Genomic DNA, 16,154 nt, shown 5'->3' on the forward strand with positions numbered 1-16,154 from the left:
ATACCTTAGTTCATCCTTCCACATTCACCTCAAAGTAAAAAAAGAATCGTAAGAGGCTAATGAGAGACTTGGGAAAGGCAAAAGCATGCCATTAGAAAATGACCCTTAAGGACTTAAGACAAAGGTCAGATTCCTTTGTTTCCCATCAGTGCTTCTGAAGCCTGGCTGTACACCGGAACGGATAGTGTACACTTGCTTGCACGGAGGGCCGTGGGCCCCTAGCCCACTCAAGATTTAAACTGGTCTGGCATAGATTCCTTGCCATGCATTCATGCTGAAGTACAAGTTTTCTTTTTGGCCAAGAATTTTATTCTTATGTAGAGTTCTATGCATATATGTAGCCTATAAGAAAAGCACTGAGCTCTCCTTTCTAGTTGTCTTCTCTGAGCTAGTCCCATACAGGGCAGCAGTCTGTCACCCAGAAGCTTATTACCCAAATTGCTACTTCTGCCACAGGTTCTGCCACCCTGGCCCCACTGGCCCCTCTTCTGAACACAAAGGAGCCAGCTCCCCCAAGGAAGAGGCCACATCAAAAGGTTCACTAGATGTCAAATGATCCTTTATTGAAATAATTTTCTTTTGTAGTTAACTCTGTGGGAAAGAAAAAAGAAATATGTCAGTAGAACAAAAAAATCTTACAGTCCAAACCCACCATTGACCATTTCTAGAACTGTTCCAGCCTTCCTCTAGATCTCACCCTGCTTTACCCAAGTGAAACAGACATCACTTACAGCTGGGCATTCCACGGCACCACTGTTGATGTCATCTATGATGTCGTGAGGGTGGCGGCCATCAACATTGCAGCCCACAGATTGGGCGGTCCCCAGGATCTCTTTAATGGTTCCTGGAAGTAAGAAAAGTAGCATCAGAGGAGCTTCAGTCCCTCACAGTCCACAGATACCCATGGGGAAATCACAGCAAGCAATGAGGGATTAACCCTATTTTATGGAATGACATCCTTGCTTCTCTAATCCAAGCTTCAGAACTCCATTTAGTTTTGTAAACTCTTAATGCAGTCTCCACAGCTCCCTTGACACCCAGATTTAAACACATCCAGCCCCAAATATTCACTGATGTCAAGCCATTCTGCACCCCACCTGTGGGTCTTACAGTGACTGACTGTCCCTTCAAACTGGGAAATGCTACCACTCAGTGCATACGCCCCATATGACAATTAAGGTGGTTCCATGTTGTCCACTTACCAGAGAGTTCTCTGGCTAAAGATCGATGCCGCATCTGTCGGGCAATATTGACAATCTCATCGAAAGTGATATTTCCACTGTGCTTAACTGCAGGAAAGAAAAAATGTAAGCTTGGTCACAACCCAAGGCCAGAGCAGACCATCACGTGCTCCCTCGTCTTTATTTCCAGGCTGTTCCCATGCTTTCGGCACAGAGTCATCCACATGAAGAACAACCCTGTTTCCTAAGCTGGGGTTTACTCTCAGCTCACCACTGGACCGCACCGGCCAACAGAAACTGATCGGGTGCAGTGGCGGGTGGCTGGGGCAAAATCAAGTCTCTGCTAATCTTATACAAAGGAGACAGTTTAAAACATGAAAAAAAAAGACAAGTTTAGGTTAGCTCAGAAGTGATCTGATTACTGGTTACCATTATCACTTCACCCTCTTTCCCTCCTGCATACCCTGGGTAGGGCCAGGCCCATGCTGGGCACTGGGGAGCCACGTGATACTTCCTGGTGGTGCCTGGCTCTCTAACAGCTTATCAACTCCCTCTGTGCCCCCACCCATGTTCATTAAAGGGCAAACATGCCACTAAGTTATCATGGTGGGTAGATCCCACCACTCACAAATTACCAAGGAGAGAGCCACTCAACTGTTTTTCTGCTTCTTCCTGTCTCTTGGTGGTTCCTTGAGGGCTTTGATAATCAGGGCAGAGGCAGAAGGTACCACTTCAATCTGCAAGAGATCATCCATGTGAGTAAGCCCCACTCCAAGCTCCAATGAAGACCGTCAATACAGCCATGTGACTGGGCTCTCAAAATACATGGGCCAGACTGCATTTGCTGTACATTCTCGTATTATTCTCATAGCCTGAAACATGTCCTAGCCCCAGACACACAAAGCACTTTACCCAATGTCACACAAGTGACAAGAGTTAGTATCAGGCCCACATCTTTGCTCTTTCTTGATCCATACTCTCAAAAAAGCCTCCCCACCACCATTTAAAATTGCCCTCAGCTCACCATTGGGGGCAGGTGGCAAAAACCTTCCCCCCAGGAATCCCAGAGGGTTGCTACCTCTGCCCTCCCCCTCAAACCAAGTACCTGGGCCTGTCTGTTCTGAATGGTCAGCTTCACAGTAATCCGTAGACCCTTCCAATCACCAGTCGCCTTGGCGATGTCATCACCAACCTTTTTTGGAGACTAGAGGGAAAAAAGGTTTATCACTCTGGTCTCTTAAGCTGGAAGTATAGTCTGAAAACCCATCCCGCTCATTGGCCAACACCCCAAGCCAGCACACAGGGCACTGTCTGAACCACAGAACTGCACCTACCAAATCAAGGCATGGCTATCACAATAGTAGACGATGTCATAAGATGGCCACGTCCCTTACCTACCTACCCTCCCATAAGGACCCATATGATAATGCAGGAATTTCCAATGCTTGTTATATCCATCAAATCACCTGGATAGTTTTAAAGACACCAGGTTTCTGCAAGGATGGGATCTGGGCATCAGCTACTCAAGACTTCCAAACGACCACCAGCCTCAACAAGAAAGATGCTCGGCAGGTGCCAGCTACATGGAGAGCCAAGGAGACGTGCTTAACCACGTGTTTAAGCAAGACCACATGGGAACAGTGTTTGGTTCAGAAGACCAATGTCCAAGGAATAAAAGCCTAATGATATTCAGGAAAATGCAAGCTCAGTAAAAGCACGAACTGAAGAAGTGGATAAATAGGGTCATCAATGAAGCTAGTCATATTAAGGAGTAGGTTACACAAACTACTATGTTAAGTTCATACCCCAGTTAACACACTCTACCGCATCAGTGATAGGCCCACTGCCCTGACTAGAACACATTTAGCTAAGCAGGCTGCCTAGTGGCGCTGAGCTACCTTCTAAACTGTCAGGCAAGACCTCTGGCCCACGCCTCAGGTACGTTCAAGGCCACAGTTAGGATCTTGACCCTGGAGAATGGAAGTTACAGCTTCAAAGCAGCAGGTTCCAATCTCATGTTATGAGCTTGCTACCGGGGCACTTCCAGTTTAGAGGTGTAGGAGGGATTGCCAGTTCCGCAGTGTGGAACCTAAGCAACCGTCCTCCACGAGGATGACTTACCAGACCCAGCGGGCCGATCTTCGGGGCCAGGGCAGACGTGGCGCCGACTTCGCCACCGGTGCACCTCAGGTACACTGGGAGAAAGAAAACATCAGTGTCGCTGCAAGAGGAGCTCCCGCGCCACAGCTTTCTCTCCGAGAATCTTTCTGGGGCTGGCCTCACCACTTGTCAGTTCTCGAAACAGTACCGAGAGCCTCAGCAGGGAGCGGAAGGGCCACCCAACCCCGCAGCGGTCAAGTCGCGTCCTCCCTGGCGTGGGCCGCTCCAAGCGCCGCCACGTGGGACAGGGGCCTTCGGCTCTGCTACGGCTACCGAGACCTGCACCGGGCCGGCGGGAGGCAGCTCGGCCGCCGACCAACCCAGTGGCGGGAGGGAGCGCCCGGGCACAAACCTTACCCTAAGGCGTGCGTGCTGCAACGCCGCCACAGGTCGTCCGGTCCTCCCTCCCCATTTACACGTGGGGAAGCTGAAACCCAGAATGAGTCAAGAGACTCGGCCAGGACCTCACAGCGCCCTGATCAGGCCTCTAGCGGGCAGCAACTTAAAAGCCCGGCGTGGGAAAGGCTACGGCGGCTGGGCCCGAGGCCCGACGGGCTGCGGGGAGGAGGGATGCTCCATCTTGCAGCCCCAGCCACATCTAAAGCACGCACCGACTTTGATCTCGTTGGGGTCGAACTTGGGCGGCATGGCGGAGGTGGCTGGTGTCGGATGAACCCGGATTCGGGACGACCGAAGACAGTTGCACCTTTGCCTCCTCCTAGCCGAAAACCAAAAGACCGGAAGACTTTTGACGGCGCCGGATATAGGCTGGAAAGCACGACTCTCGCGAGACCTGTTGGCTCCGCCCAGCCTCCCAGCGACGCCCTTGCCGCCATGTTGCTTGTGGGCAGGTGCCTGAGGCTGAAGGCTGGAGAACCCCTCTCCCGGTGAGTTGTAACTAGGGATTAGGAAGGGTTGGGGGTTGGGGGGATTCGGAGAGGTTCGCCTGGGGTTAGGGCAGGCAGGAGAGGGCTGCTCCAGGGCCCCGCTGTTCTCTATTCTCTCTTATCATGAGGGTCACCCTTTGGTCTCTGTAGCCTAAACGGAAAGCCCCGCCCCTCCCCTAAGGGGTCCGCACCCCCATTCCGAGACCCTAGGGCCATGGCAACCCCGCGTCCCCTTTTAGCTCCGTCGTGGTATGTGCATTTTGGTTATGGAAACAATTTTATTCAGGTCTAAATTTGATCCAACTCTTATTTCCAAAATTACACTGTTCTCAGAGTCTCAGACTTCGTCATCCCTGTCTGCATGACTTTCTGAGATTCTGAGTTTCGGTCCCCAGCCTTGCGTTTGGAGGAAACCAGACTCCGGCTCCGCCCGGGCTCATGTCCGGTGGTCTGCGACCCGGTGTTCATGACCAAGCCCTCCCAGTGATCTGCCTGGTTTCCGGTCCACACGAGGGAAGGAGCATTGGTGACCTGTCCACCCACAAAGCCAGGTGGGGCTCTCCCCACTCCAGCTTGGGGAGAATGGGTGTGGTTCTTCCCATTGGGCTGGAGTCGGTGGAAGGAATGGATGACGGGTGGACCTCGGAGAGCAGGTTGGGAGGAGCTGATCTTATGGGAGGGATGGAGAAGGGATGATCACTGTGGGGAACGTGGTGGTAGGGCTGGACTTTGGGGAGGGAATGAGGGGGTAGTCCTTGGGAAGCAGAAGGGTAAGAAGTTGTCACCAGGGATGGATGGGGGAGGGCTGTTCTTAGACTAGTCCCCATCCCTGCGGGCAGGTGGGGTGACAAGAGGGGCCTGAGCCAGCTTGCAGGTTGGCAGGCTCCCCAGACTGCCCAGCCCCTGTGGGCGGAGACCTGTGATCTCTATCCCTCCCCCTGAGGACTGAGTATGTATCTTCTTCAACTGCATCTTCTCCCTAGCTGTACTGGGCCCCGAATAAGTCATTTGTCAGATGTATAGTGCTGTGTGGCTGATAGTTGACTGAGCAATGATTATGTGCCAGGTAATGTGCTATGAGTTTTACATATATGAAATTACTGGATCCTCCCAGAACCAGGTACTGGTAAGATTATTATACAGATGAGGAAACTGAGGCTCAGAGAGATTGAATAAAGGTGACATGGTTGGTGGACATGGTTAGTTACATTTTTTTTCTTTCAATTTTTAAATTTAAATTCTAGTTAGTTCACTTATGATGTAATACCGGTTTCAGGAATAGAATTTAGGGATTCATTAATTACATATAACCCCCAGTGCTCACCATAGCAAGGGCTTAATACCCATCACCCATTTAACCCCTTCCCCACCCACCCCCATCAACCCTGTTTTTTCTTTATCATTAAGAGTCTCTTATGGTTTGCCTACCTCTTTCTCCTTTTGCCTTCCAATATGTTCATCTGTTTTGTTTCTTAATTTCCACATATGAGTGAAGTCGTATAGTATTAGTCTCTTTCTGACTTATTTCATTTAGCTTTATATACTCTAGCTATATCGTTGCAAATGGGAAGATTTCGTTCTTTTTGATGGCTGAGTAATCGTGTGTGTGTGTGTGTGTGAATACAGAATATTTTCTTTATCCATTCATCGATCGGTGGACAGTTGGGCTTTTTCCATAATTTGGCTATTATTGATAATGCTGCTATAAACATTGGGATGCAGGTGCGCCTTCGGATTACTACCTTTGTATCTTTCGGGTAAATACCTAGTAGTGCAGTCGCTGGGTCATAGGGTATTTCTATTTTTAATTTTTTGAGGAATCTCCATAAACCCGGTTACATTTCATTCCAAAACCTGGGCTGTTAACCGCAAGCGTCCCTGGATGATTGCTTCCTGGGCCCGTCGATAACCCTTATCTGCACTGCTAGTTGCAGATACTGGGTAGGCAGTAAGCACCTGGCTTCTGAGTTCAGGACACTGTAATTAGCAAGTGCTAAGTTATCCAAGCATGAAGGAGTTGGGCAAACCCCACAGTGTCAGGACTCGAAAGAACAGAGCTCCAGACTGGTTTTGCGACAATCCAGGCCATATAACAAGATCACTGAGCTCATGTGTCCATTTCAGTATCACTTCAAACTGGGCTGTGGTGAGAATCAGATTGCAACAGTAGCTGTGAAGGTGGTAAGCTGTCTGAGGATTGCCTTGGAGTTCTTATTCAACTAAGACATCTCTTTGCTTACGATGTAGCTGATGCCATGTTTGGCTTGTCGATGCCACTCTGACAGTGTTTTGGAAACTAGAAGTGATGGATCAGTCCTGTCTGTTAATGCATTCTCAAAGGACATCCTTAGAAAGACCTGCTGTGCAGGGCTCGTGGCCCAGATGGATGGTTGAGATGGATGCAGACGCTGCCATCAGGGATCACACAGTCCAGCAGATCGGCTCCGTGTTCTGCGTTAGCGTGCTGCCTGCCCCAGGTGTGACAGATTCCCCAGGTCCTGATTTCTCTCCTATGCCCTAGAGTCCCGAAGATTACTCCAGGGCGAGAAAGAAAGAATGCCGCTCTTCTTCCGGAAGCGGAAACCCAGTGAAGAGGCTCGGAAACGCCTAGAGTATCAGATGTGTCTGGTGAGGGAAAGTGGGCTTCCTCTGAGTCCATCTCCGCCCCTGCCCTCATGGACTGGGCTCCACACTGCCCCCAAACCAGCCACGTGCTCCCTCCCTCCCATCTGTCTCCCTGACCCCCAGAGGAGATCTCTGACTCAAAGCAGACCAGTGAGGCCTCCCGTCTGGTACTCAGGAGTGCCTTCCGCTTCCCTCCTGAGGGAACTGATGACAGTTGTCGTGACTTGTTCATTTGCTGTTCCGTGCTGGACCTCAAGCCCCACTGAGGCAGGGGTCATTGGTGCACCTGCAGAAGGGACTAGTAGAACCAGACAGTGGCTGGTCTCTTACAGCTCCTTGACCCTGTGTTTCTTTGGCTGGTTTGTCCGCTCTTCAAGAGCGTTTTGTTTGAACATGTTTTTTTTTATTATTATTCTTTTTATTCGTAGGCAAAAGAAGCTGGGGCCGATGACATTCTTGACATCTCTAAGTGTGAGCTCTCAGAGGTAAATCAGGGCTGGTGTTCTGGCTATGAATTTGATCGGTCCTTTTTTCTTGGATCACCTGTCCCTAAGAAAGACAGATGTGGACTGGGGCTTTTAAAACACTGGAAGCATTAGTCGAGTGAAGTGTTCTTGGATTTTGTTCTTATTCAAAAGAATTGAGATGGTCAGTGGCCTCAACAAAGTCTATGAGAATCAGGGAGTCTAGAAATGCACCCACAGAGCTAGGGAACTGGGAGAACCAGGGTTTCTCCGACCTCTTTCTTTTGCCCTGATAGAGCTCATGATGGGGCTGGTGTGTGGGCTGGGGCCGGGCAGGGCAGTCTCCTGCCAGCTGATTGCAGGAGAGGGTTGACCACCTCCCAGCAGCGTTCCTCCCCAGCCTCCCTGGCACCACACTCCAGGCTCAGCGCTGCTCTGCACGTGAGAATTTTGCACTTGATCACCTCCTGCCCCATCGCCCCCTCACTTGTGAGCCACCGGCAGGAAGGGAGGCTCTGACTCTTCTTTTTCTTACCTTAGATTCCATATGGGGCTTTTGCAACGTGCAAAGTTCTGCAGAAGAAGGTAATGTGGATCTTCATTTTCACAAGCTTATTTATTGCATGTTTGCTTGTTGGAAATCAGGTGGGACTTTGAGGCACTGTCTTCCTGGCATAGACATCTTCCTTCTCCCTGATTCTCACCCTTGCAGCTTGAAGCAGGTGTTTGCCTAGTTGGAAGAGTTGAGTCTGATGTCAAACGGTCCTGGGTCACATCCTGGCTTTGCCCCTCGTGAGTTGGGCAACTTCCGCCAACTCTTACAACCTTTTCTTCATCTGTGAGATGAAGACATTCCTAGTGCTAGTTCTACTCTTACAGAGCTGTCATGAGAATTAATAGAGTGACAGGCAGGAGGTAGGTAGATGGAGACGGGAATGCGCCAGGTACGAGGCCTGCCACAGTAAACACGGGGTGACCTCGCTGTTCATAATAATGAAAGCTGTACTTATTTCATTCTGGTCACCCAGCGGAGACTAAGAATGGAATGAATGATTTTTCAGAAAGACATCGCAGCATTGCATGGAGACAGCTGAGAGCATTCTAAATGAATTCTCTAATGAAGGGAGGTAAAAAGTGTTCCATACTGACAGCCTGGTGAGCTTCTTGACACTAGAAGTTTGTATACACCGGTCATTACTATAAAAATAGCAACAGGGGTGCCTGGGTGGCTCAGTGGGTTAAAGCCTCTGCCTTCAGCTCAGGTCATGATCCCAGGGTCCTGGGATGGAGCCCTGCATTGGGCACCCTGCTCAGCAGGGGGCCTGCTCCCCGCCCCCCGCCTGCCTCTCTGCCTACTTGTGATCTCTGTCTGTCAAATAAATAAATAAATAAATAAATAAATCATTTTTTAAAAAAAATAGCAACAGATGGTACGGATGGAGCCCTCGGCCCCAGGCCAGCCCTGGGCTCAGTGCTCACTGTCTGTTCATTAATCATACGGCAGCCCTTGGAGGCAAGTACTTTATTATTCTCTGTTCCCCACGTGAAGGTGCTGACCCTGAGGGAGGTTAAGATCAGGACAGCTGCACAGGGACCTTCTCAGGATGGAAGGTAGCATCAGGCCTCAAAGATCCCTTTCACCCTTGAAATTATAGGCTTTCAGGTTACTTGGTTCCACATTTGGTGATTCTGTGATTCTGAGCCACATCCCCCATTGCAGTGTCCGGGTGAGCAGAGGACAGCGGGCAGGCAGGGTCTGCAGTGTGCCCTGCGGCAAGCTGGCGGCCTGCTGGCTGCTCCTCTCCCGGCTAACACACCCCAAATCTTCCCCACACAGGTGTTGATTGTCCACACGAATCACCTCACTTCCCTGCTCCCTAAATCCTGCAGCCTCCTGAGTCTCATAACCATCAAGGTACTGGGGCCCTTCTCCCTGGGGTCAGGGACTCTGCCTGGTGTAGCATGTGACAGCTAAGCTGCCTTTGTTAAAGCTTATGCCAGGCGGGCCTAACTTCCTAGTCAGGCTGGGATTAGCACAGTTGATGGGGCACCTGGGTGCCGTGCGTGGGGTGGGGTTACAAAGATAACCAGCCATAGGCCCTGCCTTCATGGGAACTTGCCCAACAGGTAGAAAGGCAAAACATAAACTCAGAGCAGATGAGCTCACAGAGAGCATGGAGACCGATGGGCCCAAACAAGGAGGCCCCAGAGGGACACCAGGCATCACTCGGTCAGTGTGTGAAAGCCCTGTGATCTGGGCTGACTTCCTCCTGTTAGCCTCTCCAGGACAGGGACTGGGACATATTCACAGTACATGTGGCCTATGACCTCAGGATTATTCCACATGAACATGAGCTGTGACAGTGGGTACACACAATGAGAGGCAAAGGATGGTAGCATCAGGCATCAAAGTGCTTTTTGCGTTAAGTCTTGTTTGTAAGAGTTAGGGTGGTTTTTACTTGGCTTTATTATTCTAGTCCAACACTATTTTTATAGTAAAGCAATATCTTATACATTTTAAATATACATTTTGTATTTGTGTATATTTCTATTTTATTTATATGTACATGAAACATATTTATGTAGTTGCATACATGTGTCTTTTTGCTCATTTGTATTGTTAAAAAAAATTAGCAAATACAGTTAAGCAAAGGAAGAAAAATATCCGTCATCTCACACTCTAGAGGACCACTGTCAGTATATTATTGCGTATTTGATAGTCTTTTTCCACGTAAATATGTCCTTATACTGTGAGGGTTTTCCTGTTTAACATGAATATTTATGCATACTGTTTCATAGCATACTGTTTCCGCTCAACAGCTAAAAATAAATATTTGATAAAGAAAAGAAAGCAATGGTATCCCATTTTCAAAAAGGAGCTGAGATGGAAAGATCTCGTAGTTGGAGAGGAGGGGCTGCTGTTGCTTCGACACCAGAGGCGGGCAGAGTCTGAGCTGTGTGGGCTTTCTCCCTTGGTGACTGTTGTGACCCCTAAGCTCGTCTTCCTCCTGCAGGTTCTGGATCTTCACGATAATCAGCTGTCAGCGCTTCCTGACGACATCGGGCAGCTGACCGCCCTCCAGGTACGGCCGCAGGACGCAGGACACCTGCCTCTGACTGCAAGTGAGAAAGTGCCCTGGAGAGTGCCGGCTGGGCTCCGGCCAGGGCCGCCCTTGGTGCCAGCTCCCTCTGCCCCTTTCCCGTCAGGAAGCTCCGTGAGGCCCTGGCCATGGCAGTCTGAGCTGTGGGAGTCTCGATACCGTATTTTTGGCATGTGCTTTTGGGATTTCATCGTGAGCTTCTACAAGGGAGGAAGCAGGAAATGATGAATTCAGCACTGTGACTCATCCTTCTACTTCTGATAAGTCGCAGCCCCCGGCATGCCCGCGCAGAGCTAAGCTTCTCCCTCCTATTATCTGTTGGTTTCCTGCAGCCTCCCTGTCAGGCAGGTGCTAACACTAGCCCCATTTCACAGAGGAAGAAGCGGCTTTCGTTCACACTTAGATTAAAATACCTTCTCTTCACTGTGCCCCTCACACCCCGTATGATGGGCCGGCCTACTTCCCAGCCTCCTCTCCTGTCCTCTCCTGTCCCGGCGGTCAGTTCCTAAACTCCTTCTGGCCTTTCTGCCCCACCGCAGCGGGCCTCTCCATGCAGACCCCACCTCTGCCTGAGCAGCTCATCCTCTCTCAGCCCCGAAGTCCCTCGGAATCCTCCCGGCCTCCTTGTCAAAGTACATCCACCCTCTGGGCCTCTGTCTCAGGCCTGGCTTGTTGCCGTGGGAGCACTAATGGCAGTGCGTAGTTCCTAATGAAGGTTTTACTGATTTGACTGAGATGTAGTCCTCGGAGGGCAGCACCCCCACCTTGCACGCTGCCTCCAACGTGGAGGAGACCAAGAAATGAGGGGAACAGACAGCCCTACTATGTGGGTGACATCGTTGCATTTTACAGATGAGAAAGTTGAGGTCCAGAGGGAGGCCTGTCGCTAGCCCCAGGGCACAAAGAACATGGGGCAAAACAGTAGGAATTGTCACCCCTTAGGAAGCCACAGTGAATGCCCGGGTGTAGGATCTCTGGGGGCCTTTTAGACATGTGTATTTTTATAGAATTGTTGCATTCGTCATTTTGTAACTTTTGGATACCTGACAATAACTCCTACCCATCTTTTGGTTCATTAAATATTCATCTGCCGCATAATTTTTAATGATCGCTTAGCTTTCCATCGCGTCAATGTTTAATGAGTACTTAGTGTGCCAGCCTCTTGGCCTTGCTTCCCTCACAGTGCATCATCCGGGAGGGAGCGTGGCCTGCGGAATCCGCCGAGCCTGCCTTCCCGTCTGGGCACCACCAGCTGCCAGCCTTGAGACCTTGGGCAGATCCCACTGCCTTTATGCAGCTCAGCTTCCTTCCCCCCAAAACTGAGATTCCTAGAGCCCTGTCGCATGCTGCCTCCCCCACGTCCCTGAACCTGCTTTTCCCCTGCTGCCTCCTTGCTGGACTGTGGGGCCATCATGGGGCATTCTGTGGTCTGCATAAACGATGGGTCCTCAGCAAGAACCAGTTCAAGGTCTGGCTCTGCTCTCTTGGGCACGTGACTTCACTCTGAGCCTGTGTTCCCATCTCCCACCTGGGATTATAACAATCGGTGTCCTCCTCACAGGGCTGTCAAGGGGAGTTAAAAGATGTGTGTGGTGCCCAGGTGCTGCCTGGCCTGAAGCAGGGGTAGACACTGTTCTCTGCGTCTGGGTTCTCATGTCATTTTTTCCTCTGTCTTAGGTCTTGAACGTGGAAAGGAATCAACTGACGTATCTCCCGCGTTCCATTGGGAACCTGATCCAGCTCCAGACCCTCAATGTGAAAGGTGGGGGCCGGAACGCCCTGTCCATGTGACTTTCAGTCAGTGCTGGGCTGTCTCGGCCAGCATCCACAGAGCCCTCCTGGGAACCACCGAGCATGAGGGCACCCAGCTAATAAGTGGTAGAGTAAGAACTTGAACCCAGGTCACCAAAACTGGACCCCTGTGCTTTTTCTCCCGGAACCTCAGGTCTCAGGACCTGCGCACATCCCAGGGTCAGAGGGAGGCACCCAAGTGCCCCGAGTCCTGGCAGCGTCAGGCAGGAAGTTGGCGGAGGGGCTTTGGGGGTTGAGCTGTGCCATTGGGATCTCTCCAGATAACAAGCTGAAGGAGCTTCCAGACACCGTGGGGGAACTTCGAAGCTTACGTACTCTTGACATCAGTGAGAACGACATTCAGAAGTTGCCACAGCTGCTGGCGCACGTTCGAACCCTGGAAGTAAGTGCGGAGCCGTTCCTGCCTGGGGTTCTCTCTGGGCCACAGTCCCCCCACGTTCCTGAATGCCTGCCCTGGTCATGGGTGCTGGGCTGTCAGAAATCTCAAGGCTCAGTTCCTGGGAGCTCCCAGAGAGAGCGATGTCGCGCGGTTGTCATTATGTGGCTCTTGCTGCCATGATGGTGGCAGAAATACACGCTCATGGAGTGAGGACAGGACACTGAATTCTGGTGGCGTCGATAGTTTGTGAAAGATGTGGTATTTGAGCTGGGTCTGGAGAGAAGAACTCGCTTTAGAGTAGTAGACCCGGGTAGCGGGGCATTTGGGTGCAGGGGGAGTATGGAGAATGCAGAGTGGACAGCACAAGGTGTGTTAAGGGAAAAATGGGGCATCTGATGTGGTGGGCACTTGCTGTGTCTGGAGGGTCCAGATTGGGAAGAGCCCAGAACTCCGTGACAGGGAGAGCAGCCTCACTGGGAGGTGTAGAAATTGAGTTTCATCAGAGCAGGGAGGGGGGACAAGCCCTTCCTGGGTCACTGTATCAGTTTGCCAGGGTAACAAAGTACCACAGGCCGAGTGGCTTGAACAAGAGATTTATTTTCTCACGGCTCTGGAGGCTGGAAGTTCAAGATCAAGGGTTGGTTGCTTCCAAGGCCTCTCTCCTTGGCTTGTAGATGGCGGTCTTCTCCATGTGTCCTCACATCATCTTCCCTCTGTATGGGCCTGGGTCCAAATTCCTCTTCTTATAAGAACACCAGTCATGCTGGATTAGGGCCCAGCCTGGTGATTTCATTTTGAACTTGTTTACCTCTCTAAAGACCTTATATCCAAATACAGTGGCATCTGAGGTGCAGAGGATTAGAACTTCATGTATGTGGTTTTGGGGGGGTATACAGTCCAGGCCTTAACAGACATGGATGTAGGCTGCCTGCTCAGGGAAGGCAGGGGCGCTTAACAGTTGAGGATGAGATGGCCCATCCTTATCTGGTGCTTACAAGGCTGGGTGCTTAACCTGCATCAGTTCCCTGAATCTTCAGGAAAACCCTGCAAGCCAGACACTGCTGGGCCCGTTTGCAGGTGAAGAAGCTGAGCCATGGACAGTTTAAGGAGCTTGCCCAGGGGCCGCACAGCTAGTGACAGCGGAGTGAGGTTGAAAACTAGGCAGCCCGAATGAGGGCCTATGCTCTTCACCTCTGTGCAGCTCAGCCTTCTGGAACAGGGACTAATGACACAGTCTGGCCAGCATCCCAGAATCCTCTGCAGAGCCATCAGTGAATTACCTCTCAGGCATGCTGAGCACCAGCATCTGTATCAGAAGTGGGTGGGTGAGCATGGAGACAGCAAAGGCAGGGGGCTGACCCCAAGGGCTGATCCCTGCTGCTGTGGCAGCCAGCCTGAGAAGGGACAGGATGGTCAGCTCCTCTCCTTGAGCAGGCTGCAGAGACAGTGCTGTCCAACAGAACTTTCTGCAGTGATGGAAATGTCCAGTGACTATGCTGTCCCAAGTCGGTAGCCACTAGCCACATGTGGCCCTCAAGCGCTGGGAAGTGTGACTAGCATGACCAAGGAAGTACGTGGTTACTTGTACAGTCTTTTTAAAGATTTATTTACTTATTTTAGAGAGAGAGATGCTCATGTGCACATGAGCAGGGGAAGGGACAAAGGACGAGGGAGGGAAGCAGACTCCCCACTGAGCACAGAGCCCCATGCAGGGCTCGAGCTCACATCCTGAGATCATGACCTGAGCTGAAATCAAGAGTGAGACACTGAACTGACTGAGCCACCCAAGCATCCCTGTTTATATTGAAATAAATGAAGCCCCACGTGCTCAGTGGCCGCTGTGCCTGAGCGCACAGCTCACAGCGTTGCTGAGTCCGAAGCCCTTGTAAGTCAGCTGGTAGGAGCTCTGAGAGTGATGTACTTTCCATCCACTCTTTAAAAAAGCTTTTGAGCTTCTTGGTGGCTCCTTTGTTCAGGAGGAAACCATAAATGGCCATTCTTGGTCAAGGCCAAGGTCTTTCTCGAATGTTATCTCCTATCACCCATCGAACAGCCCTGCCACTGGGTGATAGCATGCCTGTTGAACTCTGACGGAGCTGAGCTTCCGGGAAGTCACCTGTCCTGTTCAAGGGCACACAGCCGGGACTGGTCAGACTAGGGTCTGACACCAGAGCCGAATGACCACATGCATCGCTGTCCAGCTGCTGCTCCTGCCGATAGTGGGGACACCCGCAATCTGTGTGTCCCGTGCAGTAGCCGCCGGCCACCTGTGGCTGTTGTACACGTGAAACATGGCTGGTGCCACTGAGGAACGGAGCTTTAAATTCACTTTCATTTTAGTCGGTTAAAATGTAAACTTATGTGGCCCTACATGGCTTGTGGCCACCAAACTGGCCCTACATGGCTTGTGGCCACCAAACTGGCCACCAAACTGGTGCAGCCCCAGAACACTTTACTGTTGGTGACCAGCATGACCAATGTGGGTGACTATTCTTTACGTAAGGCCTCCCAGGGTGGGGTTTTCTGCTCTCAGGCTCCCCAGACCCAGGCAGTCGGATCCTGTGCTCCAGAGCAGACGCCCCAGGGAGAAGGGCTGCGCTGGCCAGGGCTGGCGGGTTTCTGAGCTGCTTTTCCCACTCAGCCACTTCCGGTCTGGTGCCTCAGGCCTTCCCTAAGGTGGGCCTGCCTGTCCCAGGCAGAGAGGATATGGGCTCCTGGAAGGGGCTTAGGTAGCTTCCCAGGAGGCCTCTGGAAAGAAGTGAGCGGGTGGCAGGAGGGCTCAATTCAACAAACAAACAGACAAACAAAAACAACAGACAACCTTACAGCATGACTGTGGACGGCTTTGTGGGCATTTTCCGAACCAGGTCCCTGTTTCCTGGGCCTCATAAACCCATAAGCAGATGCATGTGTGCCCGTATCAACATTGGGATTTTTTTCTTAGTTAAAAAATCATATTGTGGGGCGCCTGGGTAGCTCAGTGGGTTAAAGCCTCTGCCTTCGGCTCGGGTCATGATCTCAGGGTCCTGGGATCGAGCCCCACATCGGGCTCTCTGCTCAGTGGGGAGCCTGCTTCCTCCTCTCTCTCTGCCTGCCTCTCTGCCTACTTGTGATCTCTGTCTGACAAATAAATAAATAAAATCTTTTAAAGATTTTATTTATTTATTTGACAGAGAGAGAGAGAGAGGGAGAGAGAGCGAACGAGCACAGGCAGGCAGAGTGGCAGGCAGAGGCAGAGGGAGAAGCAGGCTCCCTGCTGAGCAAGGAGCCGGATGCGGGACTCGATCCCAGGACGTTGGGATCATGACCTGAGCCGAAGGCAGCTGCTTAACCAACTGAGCCACCCAGGCGTCCCAAATAAATAAAATCTTAAAAAAGAAATCATTTTGTTAAAAAATTTCCGATTTCACATAGAAAGTACTCTAGAATCTACCCTTTGGAGGAAACCATTTTGAGTTTGATGTATATTCCTTCAAATTTTTTTTATAAGTATACTAATGTGAGAGAATAGGAGTATTTCTTTTAACAAACATGGAATCTTATTC

General features: G+C 50.9%; 2 protein-coding genes across 7 annotated transcripts in view; one reads left to right on the top strand and one right to left on the bottom strand.

Moving 5' to 3' along the window:
* Nucleotides 1-537: 537 nt before the first annotated feature.
* Nucleotides 538-4,110, bottom strand: RPL12 (ribosomal protein L12). The gene is made up of 7 exons (XM_080819195.1): nucleotides 3,953-4,110; nucleotides 3,303-3,376; nucleotides 2,287-2,385; nucleotides 1,837-1,918; nucleotides 1,203-1,289; nucleotides 732-844; nucleotides 538-591 (listed from the first exon to the last, which is right to left on the bottom strand). Exons 1-7 carry the CDS (start codon nucleotides 3,987-3,989, stop codon nucleotides 586-588), a joined length of 498 nt encoding a protein of 165 aa, XP_080675321.1. The 5' UTR covers nucleotides 3,990-4,110; the 3' UTR covers nucleotides 538-585.
* A 53-nt stretch (nucleotides 4,111-4,163) lies between these two features.
* The window catches only part of LRSAM1 (leucine rich repeat and sterile alpha motif containing 1), a 41,159-nt gene continuing 29,168 nt past the window's right edge, over nucleotides 4,164-16,154 (top strand). For 5 of the 6 annotated variants that reach the window (XM_080819982.1, XM_080819984.1, XM_080819985.1 and 2 more), the window contains exons 1-9: nucleotides 4,173-4,228; nucleotides 4,624-4,779; nucleotides 6,750-6,856; nucleotides 7,282-7,338; nucleotides 7,858-7,902; nucleotides 9,155-9,232; nucleotides 10,332-10,400; nucleotides 12,096-12,180; nucleotides 12,491-12,612. In XM_080819982.1, the coding sequence (XP_080676108.1) occupies nucleotides 6,785-6,856; nucleotides 7,282-7,338; nucleotides 7,858-7,902; nucleotides 9,155-9,232; nucleotides 10,332-10,400; nucleotides 12,096-12,180; nucleotides 12,491-12,612 (528 nt within the window). In that variant the 5' untranslated portion in view covers nucleotides 4,173-4,228; nucleotides 4,624-4,779; nucleotides 6,750-6,784. Of the gene's footprint in view, nucleotides 4,229-4,561; nucleotides 4,780-6,749; nucleotides 6,857-7,281; nucleotides 7,339-7,857; nucleotides 7,903-9,154; nucleotides 9,233-10,331; nucleotides 10,401-12,095; nucleotides 12,181-12,490; nucleotides 12,613-16,154 lie in introns of all 6 variants that reach the window. The other variant, XM_080819983.1, reaches the window with a different exon arrangement.

The sequence above is a fragment of the Martes martes genome (genome assembly GCF_963455335.1).
Source record: "Martes martes genome assembly, chromosome: 12".
Lineage (NCBI taxonomy): Eukaryota > Metazoa > Chordata > Mammalia > Carnivora > Mustelidae > Martes > Martes martes.

Excerpts from the sequence above, each read along its gene's own strand:
- RPL12 (XM_080819195.1), bottom strand. The coding sequence starts at position 3,989 with ATGCCGCCCAAGTTCGACCCCAACGAGATCAAAGTCG. Across the intron at positions 3,377-3,952 it reads CCCCAACGAGATCAAAGTCG|TGTACCTGAGGTGCACCGGT; the intron begins GTGCGTGCTTTA and ends TCTTTCTCCCAG. Across the intron at positions 1,290-1,836 it reads CAGGAAGAAGCAGAAAAACA|TTAAGCACAGTGGAAATATC; the intron begins GTTGAGTGGCTC and ends TCTTTCCTGCAG.